This window comes from Engystomops pustulosus, chromosome 7, assembly GCF_040894005.1.
Source record: "Engystomops pustulosus chromosome 7, aEngPut4.maternal, whole genome shotgun sequence".
Taxonomy (NCBI): Eukaryota; Metazoa; Chordata; class Amphibia; order Anura; family Leptodactylidae; genus Engystomops; species Engystomops pustulosus.
The window spans coordinates 169,731,808-169,754,585 of NC_092417.1; the positions used below are offsets into that span (position 1 = coordinate 169,731,808).

Here is a 22,778-nt window from a genome sequence, read left to right on the forward strand (position 1 = left end):
CAGCCTGACCCGCTGATACAAGGCAGGATGGATCCATGCTTTCATGTTGTTGACGCCAAATTCTGACCCTACCATCCGAATGTTGCAGCAGAAATCGAGACTCATCAGACCAGGCAACGTTTTTCCAATCTTCTACTGTCCAATTTCGATGAGCTTGTGCAGATTGTAGCCTCAGTTTCCTGTTCTTAGCTGAAAGGAGTGGCACCCGGTGTGGTCTTCTGCTGCTGTAGCCCATCTGCCTCAAAGTTGGACGTACTGTGCGTTCAGAGATGCTCTTCTGCCTACCTTGGTTGTAATGGGTGGCGATTTGAGTCACTGTTGCCTTTCTATCAGCTCGAACCAGTCTGCCCATTCTCCTCTGACCTCTGGCATCAACAAGGCATTTCCGCCCACAGAACTGCCGCTCACTGGATGTTTTTTCTTTTTCGGACCATTCTCTGTAAACCCTAGAGATGGTTGTGCGTGAAAATCCCAGTAGATCGGCAGTTTCTGAAATACTCAGACCAGCCCTTCTGGCACCAACAACCATGCCACGTTCAAAGGCCACAAATCACCTTTCTTCCCCAGACTGATGCTCGGGAGAACTGCAGGAGATTGTCTTGACCATGTCTACATGCCTAAATGCACTGAGTTGCCGCCATGTGATTGGCTGATTAGAAATTAAGTGTTAACGAGCAGTTGGACAGGTGTACCTAATAAAGTGGCCGGTGAGTGTATATTTCATAGCCTTGCTGCTACTTACATGCAATACACAAATGTATGATTACATCTCTCTCCAGGGACAATACCTAACACTGGCTGCAGAGAGTACAGAACACAGCAGTGTGAGGACAAATCCCAGTGCACTTAGAGACTACACATCCATATATCACAGTCCTGCTGCTACTAACAACATTTACAAAGGTGTGATTACACATCTCTCCAGTGTAAAGCATGGAGGTACAGCAGGACGTGGCCCTTACAGATTATAATGGAGTCATTACTGTCATTGTATTGATCTGTATCCAGATTGTAGCGGCTGATAACAGAGAGCAGTAGCTAGTATTGTACTTTATCATTGTGTATCTTTGGCGCTGTGCTGTGTGTCTGTGTGCAGGTGTCGGGGGCGGCCGCAGAGGCCTTGCGCTATTGGTTTTGGATAGGAGGCGCTGCGCTTTGCTGGATGCTGTGCGGGTCTGTTTGGCCTGATGCCTGACTTGGAACAGACCCTGGTCATGCTTGGCGGCCTGAGCTGGCGCCGTCACCCCCTCCGCCCCCCAGCACTGGCACAAGGCTCTGCTAAAACTACACACACAGTAGATTTGTATCTTTGTCTTCAGATTTAAAGGAGCCGGCACCATGTGATCTATAGCCGGACGTCCTTATAGCAAGTACATGTTATAATATACAGATTGTTCTCCTATATAACCCTCCTACACAATGGCAAAGCATCAGATAACACCTGGATGTATGGAGGCTGCATCATATCTCCCCCATGCTTTACACTGCAGCTAGGATATAGAGGGAAGATTCCCATTATAGGGAACATTCTAGAATCAACTAAAACGTAGCTGGTCAAAAGATACAGCTGCACATAGACAGAGGGGAGTAGGGGGATTATTGTTACTCCACCTATAACACATAAGTACTATACTTAATGCTACTACTACTTCTTTGTTGGTTTAAAGGGCTATTGTGGGGTAGCCTCCTGCCCCTCTATGCATCAAGACCTAAGCTCAGAGCATGCCCACAACAATCTCGCATAAAATCAATAGATAATAGTCACAGCTCACCTCCTGCCCCTGCCTACACCCGGACCTTAGAACAGAGCATGCTCACAATAATCTCACATAAAATCAATAGATAATAGTCACCGCTTACATCCTGCCCCTGTCTACACCCGGACCTTAGCACAGAGCATGCTCACAATAATCTCAAATAACATCAATAGATAATAGTCACAGCTTACATCCTGCCCCTGCCTACACCCGGACCTTAGCTCTGAGCATGCCCACAACGATCGCGCATATAATCAATAGATAATAGTCACAGCTCACCTCCTGCCCCTGCCTACACCCGGACCTTAGCTCTGAGCATGCCCACAACGATCTCACATAAAATTAGTAGATAATAGTCACAGCTCACCTCCTGACCCTGCCAACACCAAGACCTTAGCTCAGAGCATGCCCACAATAATCTCACATAAAATCAATAGGTAATAGTCATAGCTCACCTCCTGCCCCTGCCTACACCCGGACCTTAGCTCTGAGCATGCCCACAACACTCTCACATAAAATCAATAGATAATGGTCACAGCACACTTCCTGCCCCTGTCTACACCAAAACCTTAGCTCAGTGCATGCCCACAATAATTTCACATAAAATCAATAGGTAAGGGTCATATCTCTCCTCCTCCTCCCTACACAATGACCTTGCCACAGTGCATGCCCACAATACTGTCACATAGAATCAGTAGGTAATTATTACAGCTCACCTCTTACCCTTACCCTGGCCTATGTGCAGAGCATGCTCACAACTGTCACATAAACTCAATGGGCAATGGTCACAGAACACCTCGGGCCCCTGCCTATATGTTGACCTTGGTGCAGAGCATGCCCACAACACTCACATAAAATCAATAGGTAATGATCACAGCTCTCCTCCTTCTCCCTACCCAGTGACGTTGTGTGCCCACAACAACCTCACACAGAATCAGTAGGTGATGTTTCAGATCGCCTCCTTCCCTTTCCTATGCTATGACCTCCGCAGGCATCACAGAGCATGCCCATAACACTCTCCTAGAATCAATAGGTTTTGATTGGCCTGATCTTATGCAGAAGCTTATTATACAGTCCAGATGATATCATTGTAGTAGGTATAGATACATTGTAGCACTGTGTGTTCTATGATAATACATAAAGAGGTAATGATACAAAATATTAACCCTGTGTCTTCCTGTGGGATCGCTGCTCTATTGGTTCTGTGTCAAGGAGCCGAAATGGCGCTGTTGGCGATTCTGTACCAACCTACCTGCCCTGACAGCTCCTCCTCTCATCCTATGTCTCCATTTTCTGAATACCTAATTGATATATCACCCTCGCTGTCCGAGGGCCGGTTCAAGAGTTCACAGCCCCCCGCGCCCTTCCCAGCCCCTCATTTCTTTGTTTCGCGAGGTCGTCTTTTTCAATTACGCTTTTAATGAGATTCCCGGGCAGCGGCGAGCGCCGGCAGCCAGAGATAGCGGAGAGAGGGATAAGATAAGGGGCTTCTCCGCAGGGAATAATTCCGGAGCTGTCGTGTCCATCGGACCTGGACCGAGATTGATCCCCTCTAGTGAGGACTCTCAGCTCTTCTTCAGGATTTATCTAACTTCTTGTGTGATTTACAGAGTTGAATCCTCACCTTCTGATCCTAGTAGTGTAAGTCTTTTTACTACTGAGCTAGCACCGATGTTCATGAAACAGGAAGATCAGGACAAACACCGCTTTTATCTACTCCCATAGGAAAGTATCAATACTGTTACACTGTACAATAGCACTTCCCCCACCCCCTCCCGCTGTGTTAGATTAAACGAGGCGGGTCGACTGTGTATCAGTCTTTGAAGCTACAGCACGGAGGAGCCCTGGTAATACCCATCAGAGCCCTTCTGGCTTATTAGCATAATTTTAGAAGTTGATTTTAGAAGGAAGGAGGCCAAGGATAACAAATATAAGAAGATTATCACAGTGCCGGTGCCTGGATCTATGAGTAATGTCCCTGGTTTATCCTGATGGATTTTGATGGAGTCATACTGCAGTTCCTTGCACAGGCAGATGGTTAGGGGGGGCGCTGTGCCGTGGATGTTGGAAAGGATACTGCACTACTGTATTGCTAAATCGACTTAATTCTCTACAAGAGAACATCCCAAAGATGAAAACTCTGCGGATCTTCATGTTCTTATATACTGTGTCTCACAGTTTAGCAGCTGTGCAGAGCTGTAGTGTAGTATAGCTGGGTGACAACCATTGGGGGGCTGTAATAGTGACCCCCATTTGTTGTCATCTATAGTCCCTAAAAGTGAATATGACTAAGGAATGACTTATTTGGGGATTTCTATATCCTGTAGTCTGACCTATAGATCCTACAGATTCCAGACTAGCAGAATATTGGATGTCTCAGTCTAGGGAGGATGTGTGATACACAAGATGCTCCTGCGTGATTGCGCTCGCTGTCTGGACGTCTCGCTCCTAACAATGTTCGCCTCTTGCTTTCAGCCTGAATAAGTTGGAAGATAGAATCTCACTGATTAAAGGAAGAATAGAAGAGATTGATTTACCGCTGGAGAAAGTGGATATAATTATATCAGAATGGATGGTAAGTCGCACGGCGCAGGGGGATGGCGGCATTATTCATGCTGAGAGATATACAACAACTTCTTAGGTGAAATTATTTAAAGAAGAAGCGTCTGTCATTCCCAATATGTCTTGTACTGATAATGTCCGCTCCTCTTATATCACTGCTGGAGTGTAATAAGATGTGATGATATCGGCTCCTCCTCTTATATCACTGCTGGAGTGTAATAAGATGTGATGATATCGGCTCCTCCTCTTATATCACTGCTGGAGTGTAATAAGATGTGATGATATCGGCTCCTCCTCTTATATCACTGCTGGAGTGTAATAAGATGTGATGATATCGGTTCCTCCTCTTATATCACTGCTGGAGTGTAATAAGATGTGATGATATCGGCTCCTCCTCTTATATCACTGCTGGAGTGTAATAAGATGTGATGATATCGGCTCCTCCTCTTATATCACTGCTGGAGTGTAATAAGATGTGATGATATCGGCTCCTCCTCTTATATCACTGCTGGAGTGTAATAAGATGTGATGATATCGGCTCCTCCTCTTATATCACTGCTGGAGTGTAATAAGATGGGATGATATCGGCTCCTCCTCTTATATCACTGCTGGAGTGTAATAAGATGTGATGATATCGGCTCCTCCTCTTATATCACTGCTGGAGTGTAATAAGATGTGATGATATCGGCTCCTCCTCTTATATCACTGCTGGAGTGTAATAAGATGTGATGATATCGGCTCCTCCTCTTATATCACTGCTGGAGTGTAATAAGATGTGATGATATCAGCTCCTCCTCTTATATCACTGCTGGAGTGTAATAAGATGGGATGATATCGGCTCCTCCTCTTATATCACTGCTGGAGTGTAATAAGATGGGATGATATCGGCTCCTCCTCTTATATCACTGCTGGAGTGTAATAAGATGGGATGATATCGGCTCCTCCTCTTATATCACTGCTGGAGTGTAATAAGATGGGATGATATCGGCTCCTCCTCTTATATCACTGCTGGAGTGTAATAAGATGTGATGATATCGGCTCCTCCTCTTATATCACTTGTGGAGTGTAATAAGATGTGATGATATCGGCTCCTCCTCTTATATCACTTGTGGAGTGTAATAAGATGTGATGATATCGGCTCCTCTTATATCACTGCTGGAGTGTAATAAGATGTGATTATATCGGCTTCTCCTCTTATATCACTGCTGGAGTGTAATAAGATGTGATGATATCGGCTTCTCCTCTTATATCACTGCTGGAGTGTAATAAGATGTGATGATATCGGCTCCTCCTCTTATATCACTGCTGGAGTGTAATAAGATGTGATGATATCGGCTCCTCTTATATCACTGCTGGAGTGTAATAAGATGTGATGATACCGGCTCCTCCTCTTATATCACTGCTGGAGTGTAATAAGATGTGATGATATCAGCTCCTCCTATATCACTGCTGGAGTGTAATAAGATGTGATGATATCGGCTCCTCCTCTTATATCACTGCTGGAGTGTAATAAGATGTGATGATATCGGCTCCTCCTCTTATATCACTGCTGGAGTGTAATAAGATGTGATGATATCGGTCGCTCCTCTTATATCACTGCTGGAGTGTAATAAGATGTGATGATATCGGCTCCTCCTCTTATATCACTGCTGGAGTGTAATAAGATGTGATGATATCGGTCGCTCCTCCTATATCACTGCTGGAGTGTAATAAGATGTGATGATATCGGCTCCTCCTCTTATATCACTGCTGGAGTGTAATAAGATGTGATGATATCGGCTCCTCCTCTTATATCACTGCTGGAGTGTAATAAGATGTGATGATATCGGTCGCTCCTCTTATATCACTGCTGGAGTGTAATAAGATGTGATGATATCGGCTCCTCCTCTTATATCACTGCTGGAGTGTAATAAGATGTGATGATATCGGTCGCTCCTCTTATATCACTGCTGGAGTGTAATAAGATGTGATGATATCGGCCGCTCCTCTTATATCACTGCTGGAGTGTAATAAGATGTGATGATATCGGCCGCTCCTCTTATATCACTGCTGGAGTGTAATAAGATGTGATGATATCGCCTCCTCCTCTTATATCACTGCTGGAGTGTAATAAGATGTGATGATATCGCCTCCTCCTCTTATATCACTGCTGGAGTGTAATAAGATGTGATGATATCGCCTCCTCCTCTTATATCACTGCTGGAGTGTAATAAGATGTGATGATATCGCCTCCTCCTCTTATATCACTGCTGGAGTGTAATAAGATGGGATGATATCGGCCGCTCCTCTTATATCACTGCTGGAGTGCAATAAGATGTGATGATATCGGCCGCTCCTCTTATATCACTGCTGGAGTGTAATAAGATGTGATGATATCGCCTCCTCCTCTTATATCACTGCTGGAGTGTAATAAGATGTGATGATATCGCCTCCTCCTCTTATATCACTGCTGGAGTGTAATAAGATGTGATGATATCGGCTCCTCTTATATCACTGCTGGAGTGTAATAAGATGTGATGATATCGGCTCCTCCTCTTATATCACTGCTGGAGTGTAATAAGATGTGATGATATCGCCTCCTCCTCTTATATCACTGCTGGAGTGTAATAAGATGTGATGATATCGGCCGCTCCTCTTATATCACTGCTGGAGTGTAATAAGATGTGATGATATCGCCTCCTCCTCTTATATCACTGCTGGAGTGTAATAAGATGTGATGATATCAGCTCCTCCTCTTATATCACTGCTGGAGTGTAATAAGATGTGATGATATCGCCTCCTCCTCTTATATCACTGCTGGAGTGTAATAAGATGTGATGATATCGGCTCCTCTTATATCACTGCTGGAGTGTAATTAGCTGTGATTATATCGGCTCCTCCTCTTATATCACTGCTGGAGTGTAATAAGATGTGATGATATCGGCTCCTCCTCTTATATCACTGCTGGAGTGTAATAAGATGTGATGATATCAGCTCCTCTTATATCACTGCTGGAGTGTAATAAGATGTGGTGATATCGGCTCCTCTTATATCACTGCTGGAGTGTAATAAGATGTGATGATATCGGCTCCTCCTCTTATATCACTGCTGGAGTGTAATAAGATGTGATGATATCAGCTCCTCTTATATCACTGCTGGGGTGTATAGTTGGGGGTTGGAGCAGTCGGCCCCCTCCAGTTATATTGTTCTTGCCTGTTACATAGGGCGATGCAGTAATTTGTTGCTGGGGTGTGATACATTGTATCCTCTGTACATGAGGTTGTCCCATTGTCCCTCTGATCCCTGTAGTGAAACTTGAGAATTGCTTCCCATTATTTGGGGTCCCTTTAAATCCTTCTCTCCTTCTCTGTGATGGTTCCTCCTCATTATTCTTGTGTCTCTTCTGCAGGGAGTCTTTTAGCGGAGGCCATTAATCTCCTTATCTTGGGAATATCTGATATCTTGTTGTGTCAAGGTCTGGTCTCGCTCGGGATACATTTGCACATGATTGTGGTCCTGCCCGGCTCTGTAGTGTGAGGGTCTCCTCCCCGGACCATCCGTCTTCATGAGCAGCGTGTGCCCGTTCTAACCCCCCGTCACACATTACGCCCGGCTCTGCTGCATCACTTAGCGGGATTAACATAGACGTCCTAAATAACATCCAAACTAAACTCTGCCGCGTACTACTTCACCCTACAAGTGACATCAAAGGACTTGCGTCGTCCTACGTACATGGGTCTTAAAGGGGAAAGTTGGGCATGTTCTTCTAAAGAAGGTAAAAACAGCTCCACCCTTGTCAATAGGTTGTCTGTGGTATTACAGCTCGGTGCTAGTCACTTTAATAGCAGCGAGATGCCGTACCGACCCATGGACAGGTGTGGCGCTGTTTCTGATATACAACAGTTAGGTTTTTTTCAATCCTGTACATCCCCTTTAAACCTACTGCAATAAAGATGGAGTGCTGAGGGTTCGTCACAGTGTAGCAGTGTAGACGGTCAAATGCAAGGTCACTAAAAGATTTATATCCTCTCCTGGACCATAGTTAGCTGTGGGAGCAGGACCAGGTAGTGATGGGTGTTCGCAGCTGGATGTTTCTATTCACTTACAGCAAGTGATCTTTAAAGACAAACCTATAAGCATAGAGTGCTTGGTATTAACTCTGCAGAGATGTGTAGTCAGAGGTTTGTGTATGTTTCTAGTAGCAGCAGGACTGTGAAATATGGATTTATATTCCAGGATTGTAGCTTCTCTAAATTTTCTGGGGGGGTGTCCTCACACTGCTGTGGTCTCTGCAGCCAATTGTTAGGTATTGTACCTGGAGAGATGTAGAATTAGACCTCTGTATATGTTGTTAGTAGCAGCAGGATTGTGACATACGTATTTATATTCCAGGATTGTAACTTCTGTAAGTGGACTGGGGGGGGGGGTTGTCCTCACACTGCTGTGCTCTCTGCAGCCAGTGTTTAGGTATTGTACCTGGAGAGATGTGTAACATACCTCTATGTATGTTGTATGTAGTAGATGTGAAATATGGATTTCTATTCCAGGATTGTAGCTTCTTTAAGTGTCCTAACACTGCAGTGCTCTTGGCTCTCTGCTTTGAACTACTCCATAGCCTTTCTAATCAAAATCCTGCTGCACCTTAATGCAGAGGTCACAGAGCACAGCAGTGTTAGTACACTGCCCCGTTTAATGTGGAGAGGCTACAATCTTGACCATGGATGGGGAAACCTTATGAAGAATCTCGGATGCTTTTGTATTGGTTTTGTTGCTGCCCTTCTCCATCCATTCTGATATCAGAGGATGAAAGTGGAAAGTCCCTTTAAAAGGAATGGGGGGGGGGGGCAGGTAATAAAACCTTCCAAACGTAAGAAGTTTTCCACGTAGCTTGTCTTCAGTGTCCATATTGTTAATTGCAGTTACTATGGTGATATACTGCTGCTTCTCCGCCGCGTACGCCCCGCGGTTTGCGCATTTCCTGCTCCATTTTTTGGATTAATGTGGAAATTAGAGCCTCGTCTATGTGGCGACAGCTGGTAACTGGGAGCGCGGCCATGGTAGAGCTTTCCTGTGTGTTTCCTACTATTTCAATTATAGCTTACCCTGATTCATAGACTAAACTATGAGATACATTTAAGACTCTAACCCAAACCACGTCACCCCCATATCCCCCCTACGGGAATGAGCTGCCCCCACACATCCCATTATATCCTCCAGAACATAACGTATTATAGTTTCCCATATCCGCCATTTCTCTCCATTGTTCCAGCTCTGACTTCTTCCTATGAATATAGTCTAATACAGGCGGTCCCCTACTTAAGGACACCCAACTTACAGACGACCCCTAGTTAAAGACGGACCTCTCTGCCCCCTGTGACCTCTGGTGACAAACCCACGGAACCTATCTTGTACGTAACCCGGGGACTGCCTGTACCTGGAATTTAGAATCCTCTCCGGATCATTGTGTTTACAGTGAAGTTGATACATTTGTGGCAGTGGTTACATATGTAGATGACTTGTTACATATGACGCTGAGACGCTACACTGTGACGCAGGTAATTCCAGCATGAAGAGGACATCCAGGCTCCTCTCCTGTAATTAATCCTCAAAGAGACAACCAGGGGCAAAGTATAAAAATATTAAATGTTCATTTAGGGAAGGAATGAATGTTGTCCAGGATCCCGCTGGAAAGGATGTCAGGTATAATTCTGTCTCCAGATGGCTCCCCTACAGGTGGAGCAGCCGCCTGTGAAATTAAATTTTGAATGGCTCTGCATGTCAGGGAGGCTGGAGGGTCTGCTGCTGACGAGAGAGGACCATAGACTACTATCATTGTGGAGAATGGGGGTCTCCAAAGTGTGGCCCGCCTGGTCTAGCTTAACTGCAACTGCTAGTCACAAATTCAGAATAGTGAGTGCGGCTCTGGGGTATAATACAGGATGTAACTCAGGATCAGTACAGGATAAGTAATGTCATGTATGTACACAGTGACTGCACCAGCAGCAGAATAGTGAGTGCAGCTCTGGGGTATAATACAGGATGTAACTCAGGATCAGTACAGGATAAGTAATGCCATGTATGTACACAGTGACTGCACCAGCAGCAGATAGTGAGAGCAGCTCTGGGGTATAATACAGGATGTAACTCAGGATCAGTACAGGATAAGTAATGTCATGTATGTACACAGTGACTGCACCAGCAGTAGAATAGTGAGTGCAGCTCTGGAGGATAATACAGGATGTAACTCAGGATCAGTACAGGATAAGTAATGTCATGTATGTACACAGTGACTGCACCAGCAGCAGAATAGTGAGTGCAGCTCTGGGGTATAATACAGGATGTAACTCAGGATCAGTACAGGATAAGTAATGTCATGTATGTACACAGTGACTGCACCAGCAGCAGAATAGTGAGTGCAGCTCTGGGGTATAATACAGGATGTAACTCAGGATCAGTACAGAATAAGTAATGTCATGTATGTACACAGTGACTGCACCAGCAGCAGAATAGTGAGTGCAGTTCTGAAGTATAATACAGGATGTAACTCAGGATCAGTACAGGATAAGTAATGTCATGTATGTACACAGTGACTGCACCAGCAGCAGAATAGTGAGTGCAGCTCTGTGGTATAATACAGGATGTAACTCAGGATCAGTACAGGATAAGTAATGTCATGTATGTACACAGTGACTGCACCAGCTGCAGAATAGTGAGTGCAGCTCTGTGGTATAATACAGGATGTAACTCAGGATCAGTACAGGATAAGTAATGTCATGTATGTACACAGTGACTGCACTACCAGCAGCAGAATAGTGAGTGCAGCTCTGGGGTATAATACCGGATGTAACTCAGGATCAGTACAGGATAAGTAATGTCATGTATGTACACAGTGACTGCACCAGCAGCAGAATAGTGAGTGCAGCTCTGGGGTATAATACAGGATGTAACTCAGGGTCAGTACAGGATAAGTAATGTCATGTATATACACAGTGACTGCACCAGCAGCAGCAGAATAGTGAGTGCAGCTCTGGAGTATAATACAGGATGTAACTCAGGATCAGTACAGGATAAGTAATGTCATGTATGTACACAGTGACTGCACCAGCAGCAGAATAGTGAGTGCAGCTCTGGGGTATAATACCGGATGTAACTCAGGATCAGTACAGGATAAGTAATGTCATGTATGTACACAGTGACTGCACCGGCAGCAGAATAGTGAGTGCAGCTCTGGAGTATAATACCGGATGTAACTCAGGATCAGTACAGGATAAGTAATGTCATGTGTGTACACAGTGACTGCACCAGCAGCAGAATAGTGAGTGCAGCTCTGGGGTATAATACAGGATGTAACTCAGGATCAGTACAGGATAAGTAATGTCATGTATGTACACAGTGACTGCACCAGCGGAATAGTGAGTGCAGCTCTGCGATATAATACAGGATGTAACTCTGGATCCGTTCAGTTAGATATGGATGATCAGTGCTGGAGATCTAGAACATTATATGTGTAGGTTATCATACTATTGATGTGCATGGCTGCCTGTGTCACCTTTATAATCCACTATAGGACCAGTGTCACATCCTGGCTTGTCTATAGGTGATATATTTGTCGGTCTATAGTCCTCTGTGAGCAGCACTACAGCTTGGAGGTCTGATTGGAGGTCTGATTCTGTGTCCTCCATATATTTATTGCTGTGTAGCATTGGTGGTGGTGGGGGGGGGGGGGGGTTGGCCTTTTAATGTATTACTGGGATTTTTCCTCATGTGAATGTACAGATTGTATATGCATCTCTTCTATATGTTGTAGTGGGACCTACATGTGTCTTTCCTATAAATGTAAATTGCATGTGAAGGGGTATGGGGGGGGGCATGAAATCCATTTTGCAGCAAAGTTAATTGAAAGTGATTAAACCAGAGCCAGAGGTTCCTTACAGGGAGCGTCCATTACCCTCTGATATCCTATTACAGTGCCCCCTGCTGGGGCGGATAATGGGGACGCTCTCAGCCACTGAGAAGGTTGTAGAGAGGAAATATAATCCTTGAAGTTTTCTTGTTGTCTCCTTTCTGGGAAAGTTGGATGAAATATGGCCCCACTGCTTCCACTGGGGCTGTCACCCAGCTTTCCTAGAATATAGGATGTGCAACAGGGAATGTATCCCTGGTCTACATCAGAATTGTGGGAAAGTTGGATGAAATATGGTCCTTACTCCTCGTACTGGGGCTGTCACCCAGCTTTCTTAGAATATAGGGTGTACAACAGGGGATATGCCCCTGTTCTACAACAGAATTATGGGAAAGTTGGATGAAATATGGCTCGTGCTCCTTCCACTGGGGCTGTCACCCAACTTTCCTACAATATAGGATGTGCAACAGGGAATGTATCCCTGTTCTACATCAGAATTATGGGAAAGTTGGATGAAATATGGCCCTCACTCCTTACGCTGGGGCTGTCACCCAGCTTTTCTACAAGATAGGGTGTACAACAGGGAATGTATCCCTCTTCTACATAAGAATTATGGGAAAGTTGGATGAAATATGGCCCTCACTCCTTACGCTGGGGCTGTCACCCAGCTTTCCTACAATATAGGATGTGCAACAGGGAATGTATCCCTGTTCTACATCAGAATTATGGGAAAGTTGGATGAAATATGGCCCTCACTCCTTACGCTGGGGCTGTCACCCAGCTTTTCTACAAGATAGGGTGTACAACAGGGAATGTATCCCTCTTCTACATAAGAATTATGGGAAAGTTGGATGAAATATGGCCCTCACTCCTTACGCTGGGGCTGTCACCCAGCTTTTCTAGAATATAGGATGTGCAACAGGGAATGTATCCCTGTTCTACATCAAAATTGTGGGAAAGTTGGATGATGACAATTCAGTTGCATTGATGGCCGTTATTGGGGATGGAGGATTCACCCAACTTTTCTAGAAACTGATATAATAATCGCCCTTCTGATTTGAGGAATTGGGATAAGGAATGTTTCATAACATTATTTGACTCTTTTCCTATCAGCTCCTGGGAAAGTGGAATAACATCCTAAATGTCTGCTTTCACATCTCTTATATACTCTGACCACTCAGCTTTTCCAGCAGCGAAAGATGAATCCTATATAACTTGCCTATATCTCTGTCATCGGCGAGCTTACTACTGCAGTGCCCCTTTAAGAGCTGAGGTCATAAGCTTAAAGGCGTTGTCCATGACTGCATAGAGAATGCTCCATCTCTGGTCACGGCTTGTGTCTGTATAGGAATGAGCTGTAGTACCAGGAGCAGACTGTACACAGAGGTGGCGCCCTTTCAGCAGTATAACAAGTATAGTCTTGTTTCTCTCCTTGTGTCTTGAGGCCGTCTTACACCTTGTCTTGTCTCTTCCGCAGGGTTACTTCCTGCTGTTCGAGTCTATGTTGGATTCCGTTATTTATGCGAAGGACAAGTATCTGAGCGCCGGAGGAGCAGGTCTGTATGGAAATTTCCCCAGCTATAAGGGAACATTGTGCGATCCCTGCGCTGTACATGGCGTTCCGCTCAGCTGGGAATGTTCCCTCTACAGATGAGCGATGGCGCCATTAGTACTCGCTTAAAGGCGTTCGTTCTGAGCGCTCGTAGTCTGATGCCCTTAAATGGGTTATTTAAATTTTGGGGCTAACCCCTTCATCTCCTTAGTGCTCCAAATAGTGTTACCAGGTTCAATAGAAAATGAAATATCTTATTCTGGTAAAGCGGAATGGTCACCGTTATGACCTCTATTCAACTTTCCTTGGATTCTGTACAGCAAATCTGCTCAGTAATCTTCTGCATTTCTAGAAAGTTGGGTGACAAACCTTGAGTGTATTACTTACATTCATATACTCTATACTAGAGTCTAAGTGATACATTGTATCCACCTGTCTGTAGGAGAGGGGTCTCGGATTCTGAAAAGCAAATCTGCTCTATAATACCTACTGCATAACTAGGAGAGGAATCTTGGAAAGTTGGGTGGCAATCATTAAAGGTGTTGCATACATTCCTATACTCTACTCTCTGTGATATATGGTATCCACCTATCTCTAGGATAGAAAACAGAGCAAAAGTACCAGGAGCAGTAAATTATATTCAGATCTATGTCATCTTCAGTAGTATAGATATCTATATGAAGAGGTTGCACACACTCTATAATTTAGTCATTATGATATATGTAATTTAAGGTAATTACTGGTCTCTAGGGTGTTTGCATTTATAGTAGAGAACCAACTCATTAGGAGCCGTGTACAGTCAGGTGTAGGTTTGCTTCAACAGGACAGTCGGCTATGTAAAGGAGTTGCATACATTCCTCTACTCTCTGTGATGTATGTAATCCTTTGTCCAGGGTAGTTACATTGTTACATTGTTAAGGGAACCAGAAAGAGCCCAAACTTTAGTAGTAAAATACTGTTAGATCTGTGTCAGGTTTCAAAGGGACAGTTATACACTTTTTATAATTTACACATTTTTTTATAATTTTATTCTTTGATACACGTCTTCTAAGGTTTTAACTTGTCTCTTGGGTGATTGCATTGTTAGGGGAGAGCCAACACAACACTAGAAGTGTATTTTTAGATAAGTGTCATTTTCAACTGGACAATCTCTTTGTAAAGGAGTTGCATATGGTTTGTTTGTTTTTTTTAAATCGGATATTTTTTAGTAGATTTTTCTTATGTTTAAAAGGTAACACAAATACACATAAACTAACCACAAATCTCAACTACTCCCACCCCTGCATTCCTATTATCTACTGTCTGTTGCATGTAATCCTCTGTATTCACTTCAATGTAGTCTCTAGGGTACTTTTGTTGATGGTCAACACCTAAGGAGCCGTGTGCTGTCAGATACGTGTTTGTTTTAACAGGACAGTCAGCTATGTGAAGGAGTTGGGCACACTCTATTCTTTACTCTGTATGAAGCATGTAATATCAGGTATTCACCTGTCTCTAAGCTGTGTGGAGAGAGCCAACACATCAGGAGCAATGTCTGGCTCAGCAGGACAGTCGGCTATGTGAAGGAGTTGAGCACACTCTATACTTTAATCTCTATGAAGCATGTAATATCAGGTATTCACCTGTCTCTAAGGTGCGTGGAGGGAGCCAACACATCAGGAGCAATGTCTGGCTCAGCAGGACAGTCGGCTATGTGAAGGAGTTGCATGAATTCCTGTACTCTACTCTTTGACATACATTTACATACAAGTTATTCACCTGTCTCTAGGACAGGTTGCCTTGTTGGGGGTGAGAAGAAAGAACAATATAACCAGGAGCAGTGAACTGTAAGATCAATATCAGTTTCAGCAGGACAATCATCTATGTGGAAGAGTTGCATACATTCCTATAAACTTCTCTTGGTGATAGATGTGACTCGGGCTATTCAACGGTCTCTTGTTGTAATACTGAGGTATCCAGACAGAATCAAAAAAATCAGGAGCAGTGTACTATCAGAGCAATGTTATCTTCAACAGGACAGTCGCCTATGTGAAGGAGCTGCACACACACACACTTCATATCTATATAATGAAAAAGGATCATTCTGAAGACGACTTTATAAATCTACTACATGCTTATTTCTAGATTGGTGGAGTAATAATGTCTGATCTCTATAACACAGGACCGGCCCGACCCTGACTGAGGGAATGATGCAGTGTGTGTGTGTGTTGCTTGCATAGTGTGTCTGCTGTACTTAGATTGGATAGAGGAGAGGTGATAAATTTTTTAGATTTTACTAGAATACCCCTTTATTGATTAGTTGCAATGATCAGGTGACCTCTGTCCCCAATCCGACGTGTTCTACTTATTTCATGTTATAATGTAGATATCAGTGTGTGTATATGTATGTATGTGTGTGTAATCTATATCATCCTCTCTCCAGGCTGCCGTGACTAAGGCAATGCGCTCTCTGTTAGAAAGTCGTTAAATAATCCTAATTACTCCTGAACGTCCCCTATAATGACTCTGATTACTTTGTATCCCGTCTCTACGAGCTGGAATCGATACAATGTAAATGCGGAGTGAATTTTGCATACAGCTCTCGCCCCCCTCCCCCTGGCTTTGTGCGTGTACGATTTCTGCCGGTTTGGTGTCTTTACGAGGCGGCGGGGCTGGCTGTCTTTCATTTAATGCTGACACGTCTCAATGCAGTTATTCCATTCCCCCAGCACGGCTTCCCGTCCATTGTACCGTGTTCCACTGCATTGCTTTAATGACTCTCGGTGCTCACTCATCACTGCAGCGCCATTGTGTTGTAATGTGCTCCCAGGCAACGTCAGAACAAAGGCAGCCGGCCGGAATTATGTGAGAAATTCAATTAAAGACGTGAACATTACACACAAGCTCATAATTGGTCATTGTGATCCGCGCTTCCATCACTCGGCGCCATGTGGAAGGTTTGTAAAGACGAGCGGCGCTCAGGTGAGGGCTCCGCCAGCTACAAACAGCGCGCATTATGGTGCTAATGTATAAAAACGCAGTATGTGGCCGCGGTCCAGAGGGGAGGATGCAAATAGGACTCCAGATTTAGGGAAAAAGAACATCTAAAATCCAAGGAAATGGGTTTTGCAGTTGGTAACGTGTACGACGTGGCGCTGGTGTAACAATGTAACAGGCTGATAGACTGATGGGATTTAGATCGTTGGAGATTATATAGGCTTTAGATCTGAAATGTATAAAAATGAAATATTAAAAGTTGAAAATAAAAAAATTATAGTAAAAATAAGACTTGTATGCAGAGCGCTAATAACTTTGTATGGTTCAAGGAGTGTTCACACGGCCAAACTTTGCAGTCTAACAAAAACAAATTTTGATGATGGTCTTGTTTTCATGGGTGGGTTTTTTTTTTTGTTCTTTTTTCACATTTTCACCTGTTTTTCGTGTTGTTGTTGATGCTACGCTAATTTCTCCATGTCAAAATTCCTTGTGTGAATCCTACTGTATGTTTATCGGGCGCCACAATTCCATCACAGGGCGTCTACCCAAGAATAACAATTCCTAACCAAAAAGTGGGTTGGCTGAAGGGGAAGTGTTAAGTGGAACTTGAGATAGACCTCTTATTGAGACCTTAAACCAGAGGGGGCGCTCACGTGCCTTGCTTTTACACTCCATAAAATTTTTCGGCTCTTTAGTAAGTGATCTGGGTTAGTACATATAGAGTACACATTTCTCTGGAATCGGTTCTTCTGCCAGTGGGCAACAATGCTGTGCTATTAGTGTCCTTCTGGCTCCTCCGTCAATCAGTGCCAATTTCCAGGACATAAAAATATCACATGGCCTTTTTGTGATTTCGACTCATTCATGTAAATGTAGCTGAGTTGCAATACCAAGCACAACCACTATACGATTTACGGCGCAATGTTTGATAGATTGTGTGGGTGCCAGTTGTCAGACCCCTGCTCAACTTATATTGATAAGAATATTGTCCTAAGGATAGTTGATCAATGAAAAGTATCCTAGATGCCCCTTTAAGGTGTTCTAATAGAACTTCCTCTCCATGACCAGCAAAATGTTTTGAGTAGGTATATACGAAACTTGTTAAATAGTTACATTGAAAAAAGTATCCATCCATTATTCTAGTTGTAAAGTTTCCCCCCTCCCATATACTAATGTGCCACAAACAGGAAGTTGATATCACAACCATTCCCATTTTATTTAGGTGTATCCATATATATATATATATATATATATATATATATATATATATATATATATATATATATATACACATACATACATACATATATATATATATATATATATATATATATATATATATATATATATATATATATGTATGTATGTATGTATGTGTATATATATATATATATATATATATATGTATGTATGTGTATATATATATATATATATATATATGTATGTATGTGTATATATATATATATATATATATGTATGTATGTATGTGTATATATATATATATATATATATATATGTATGTATGTATGTGTATATATATATATATATATATATGTATGTATGTATGTGTATATATATATATATATATATATATATGTATGTATGTATGTGTATATATATATATATATATATATATATATGTATGTATGTATGTGTATATATATATATATATATATATATATATGTATGTATGTGTATATATATATATATATATATATATATATATGTATGTATGTGTATATATATATATATATATATATATATATATATGTATGTATGTGTATATATATATATATATATATATATATATGTATATATACCCTGTATATCAAACGCTCGCAATAGTATACAATATGGGACTGTAATGTAATATCCTATAGTAACAGTAGCCTAACACTGCTCTACAATTTACCAGTCCAGTGATATCTGGATGTTACAATATCTCTTTGTCACTGTTACATAATGTCTACCTATATTAAGGCCAAGTGGTAAATATTCAAGCTTGATAAAATAAAATTCATCAGTTTAAAATGTTCCAGAACTTTGTTTTTAAACATATTATTATAAACATATATACTCGAGTATAAGCCTAGTTTTTCAGCACACAAAAAAGTGCTAAAAACCGAAACTCGGGTTATACTCGAGTAAAAAAAATATATATATCAAAACTCACCTTTCCGGCTTCCCACGCTGCTGGCTATATACTGGGGGATATGGGCTGGCAGGCTATATACTGGGGGCAGGTGCTGGCTATATACTATTGGGCAGGGTCCGGCAGGCTATATACTGGGGAGGCTGTGACCAATGCATTTCCCACCCTCAGCTTATACTCGAGTCAATAGGTTTTCCCAGGTTTTGTGGTAAAATTAGGGGCTTCGGCTTGTACTCGAGTATATACAGTATATTATAACCACCAAATGTTACATAATATCCAGATGTTATAGCAATAGCTGACTGTTAGTCCACGGCTCTTGTGAAACTATTGGATAATACAATGTTGCGATTGTAATACAGTATTTTAGAACATTCTAATGTTTATACATTTGTTGCAATGATATACGTCTAGTTCATATTCTCCAATGCTCCTAATAAGTCCATATCTGAATTCTATACGTTATTCAAGCATTCTATATCCTGGTCATTATAAGACATCACTGTTACATAGTATCCAAAAATTATAGGAATATCTCATTATAATATCATATAATACAGAGCTGTAAATATCCGGCTGTTATAATAATTCCTGACTCTTTCCATGAATTCTGCGCTCTGGACTTCTTCGTTACGTTCTCCTCGTGTCCTCTTCGCCTTCCTCGTGGCAGGGGATGTGTAATGGCCTCGTCTTGGGTCTTCCTCCACGTGAGTTGTTACCAGTGACAAATGATTTCGGGGCAGTGAATCGAGAAGGACACAGATGTCAGAGCCATGAATCCTCAGATGGACCATGAGGGGCGATTTCCGTCCAATCAGCACTTTGTTAATTTTACCTGAGAGGGAAAATAATTATTCATTTTCTTTTCCCCTCGATTTTTGCAGACAGTGTAATGGAATAAAAGATTCTCGAAGCAGGGGGGAGTGTCTCCAGATACAGACCCCACTACAGCCGCTGACCTACCTCTAACATACTGTGTCCATGTCCCTGGTAGAATGCAATCTATTCCGGAGAATCAATGTGTATCATATAATTTATCTTTCAATGTTATCGGCCATAAGACTATTAATTACATAGTGAGTGCAGCTCAGGAGTATAATGCTGGATAAAACTCAGGATCAGTACAGGATAAGTAATGTCATGTATGTACACAGTGACTGCACCAGCAGCAGAATAGTGAGTGCAGCTCTGGAGTATAATACAGCATGTAACTCAGGATCAGTACAGGATAAGTAATGTCATGTATGTACACAGTGACTGCACCAGCAGCAGAATAGTGAGTGCAGCTCTGGGGTATAATACAGGATGTAACTCAGGATCAGTACAGGATAAGTAATGTCATGTATGTACACAGTGACTGCACCAGCAGCAGAATAGTGAGTGCAGCTCTGGGGTATAATACAGGATGTAACTCAGGATCAGTACAGGATAAGTAATGTCATGTATATACACAGTGACTGCACCAGCAGCAGAATAGTGAGTGCAGCTCTGGAGTATAATACAGGATGTAACTCAGGATCAGTACAGGATAAGTAATGTCATGTATGTACACAGTGACTGCACCAGCAGCAGAATAGTGAGTGCAGCTCTGGAGTATAATACAGGACCTTAATCTCATTGCATTGCTTTTGGCTTTTTCCACTCGCATTAAGTCTGTTTTGACTTTTCCTTGCCTTTGTGTTTTTATGATCCTTCACTTTAGAACAATCAGCAGATACAAATGTGATAATAAAGTGTTTATGGAGCAGAAAATACAAAATATTACTGACAGAATCTGGTACAGAATGTGTTTCCTCACTTTTACTATCTGATCCCCAGCATGCAGGCTTCTATGTGTAAATGAGGGATATCACAGTGTTCAGACTTCTCATAGAAATGAATTGTATCACATAAGCAGGCTGTGTCTATATGATTACATATTTCTAATATGTAAAGCTGAGTGTGTGTATATATATATATAGCCGCTAAAGGAATCTGTACCGTTGCGTGCTTAGGGAACGTAATAGACTTGGTTTTGAGCCAAAATTTTTAACCCCATGCTTTCCAAAATCCACTTATTACCCCCCATATACAGGAGCCATTGTCTGCTGCTGATGTGGCAGTTGGAAGCTGAGCCGTGATTGGTTGCTATTCTGCCACAGGTCATTAATATGAGCTCTGAGCTGTGATTGGTTGCTATTCTGCCACAGGTCATTAATATGAGCTCTGAGCTGCGATTGGTTACTACAGGCAATGAGTATAAGACACTTATGTGTAAGGAAGGATGGATAGAGAGAGAGATGGGGGGAGATTTATCAGATATGTCGAAGGTAAAACTGTTCCAGTTGCGCATGGAAACCAATCAGAGATCAGCTGTAATTTTATAAACAGCTGTGCAAAAATATCTTGAGCTCTGAGACAGTCGACAGACTGGAAGAGACTCGTGGCAACTGACAGGCGGACACTGAAAGAGACTGGCGGTGACTGACAGACGGTTACTGGAAGAGACCATTCTAATTTTTTGTAGCTAAGAGCAGTTATTTACTATCCCGGGCAAAGCCAGGAGCTACAGCCACTGTGTGTGTGTGTGTGTGTATATATATGTCAGTTTTAATAGAGAACATTCTACTGGGCAGATTTGCCATGCAGGAGTCTGGGAAAGCTGAGTGACATGTTGCATACATTGCAGTATTTAGTATATTACGGTATTTTAGTGGGATATTTGTGTGTTTCTTTCAGTATATCCGGACCGATGTAACATCAGCCTTGTGGCCCTGTGTGATCCGCAGAAGCACACGGGAAAACTAACATTCTGGGACGATGTCTATGGGTTCAATATGTCGAGTATGAAGAAAGCCGTCCTTCCGGAAGCCATAGTGGAGATTGTCAATCCTGACACCATTGTCTCCGAACCCTTCATTATAAAGGTAATCGTCGTTAGCATGGATACATGTATACGAGTCCTAGAGGAACAACATTGCATTAGGCACTAAATCTTGCACCAGGAACTAATTCTTTATTGCACAGAACTTGCCAAATGAGTCCCTGTCCCCAATGGGGCTCACAATCCAATCAACCTACCAGAATATTTTTGGAGTGTGGGAGGAAACCAGAGGACCTGGAGGAAACCCATGCAAACACGGAGAGAACATACAAACTCTCCGCAGATGTTGACACTGGGACTTGAACCCAGGACCCCAGCGCTGCAAGGCTGTAATTCTAAACACTGAGCCACCATTCAGCCCCTATAGTCACATACCAAGCTCCCACTGGCCCAATCTACTGACGTCATGTTGTGGGACGAAACATTGTTCTTAATGGGAGCTGAAACTAATGGAATGTAAAGGTTAGATAGGATTCAGGTGATTATTATGATCTCTAGGAGATGATGGGGTAAAGACCCTAGAGACTATGGAGTGGCAGGAGGACCATTATACTTATCTTTAGAGTCACTATTCTGCCTTATCTAGGACTCCAGCTATAGATCAGTTATATGCAGCAACACCCCCTCCTTCTCATGATAATAAATAGCCTCTGTTAACTCCACCCTCTTGATCATCATGAGATGACTCTGCTGACCCCGTCGTCCATTAAATGAATCTGCCCTCTGATGGGAATGAGATTAGTGCACAGACATTACCCTTTAAAGGGATTTGTTTGTCCAGGAATCAATCCCCTAATGATGTTTATACAATAAAGATTATTTTTAACTCTAACACTTTACAGTTTTTCTCAGTTTTAGCTCCTATCACTCGGTGATGGTCAGTGTAAGATTCCAGAGCAGACACTTGATGATTCCTCTATGCTATGAGATGTTGTGTGCTGACAATGTGCTTAAATTATCAGGGTGCAGGGTTATATACTCTTTCATTTAGCTTCTGAGCATTCACTAGTATCTGACACCTAGAGAAAGAGCGA

At 42.5% G+C, this 22,778-nt stretch overlaps 1 protein-coding gene across 2 annotated transcripts in view; it reads left to right on the forward strand.

The window, feature by feature from the left end:
- PRMT3 (protein arginine methyltransferase 3) overlaps window positions 1-22,778 on the forward strand; it is a 70,181-nt gene that overhangs the window by 14,717 nt on the left and 32,686 nt on the right. For both annotated transcript variants that reach the window (XM_072118930.1, XM_072118928.1), the window contains 3 exons: window positions 4,233-4,332; window positions 13,679-13,757; window positions 21,600-21,787. In XM_072118930.1, coding sequence (XP_071975031.1) covers window positions 4,233-4,332; window positions 13,679-13,757; window positions 21,600-21,787 — 367 coding nt within the window. The remainder of the gene's footprint in view (window positions 1-4,232; window positions 4,333-13,678; window positions 13,758-21,599; window positions 21,788-22,778) is intronic.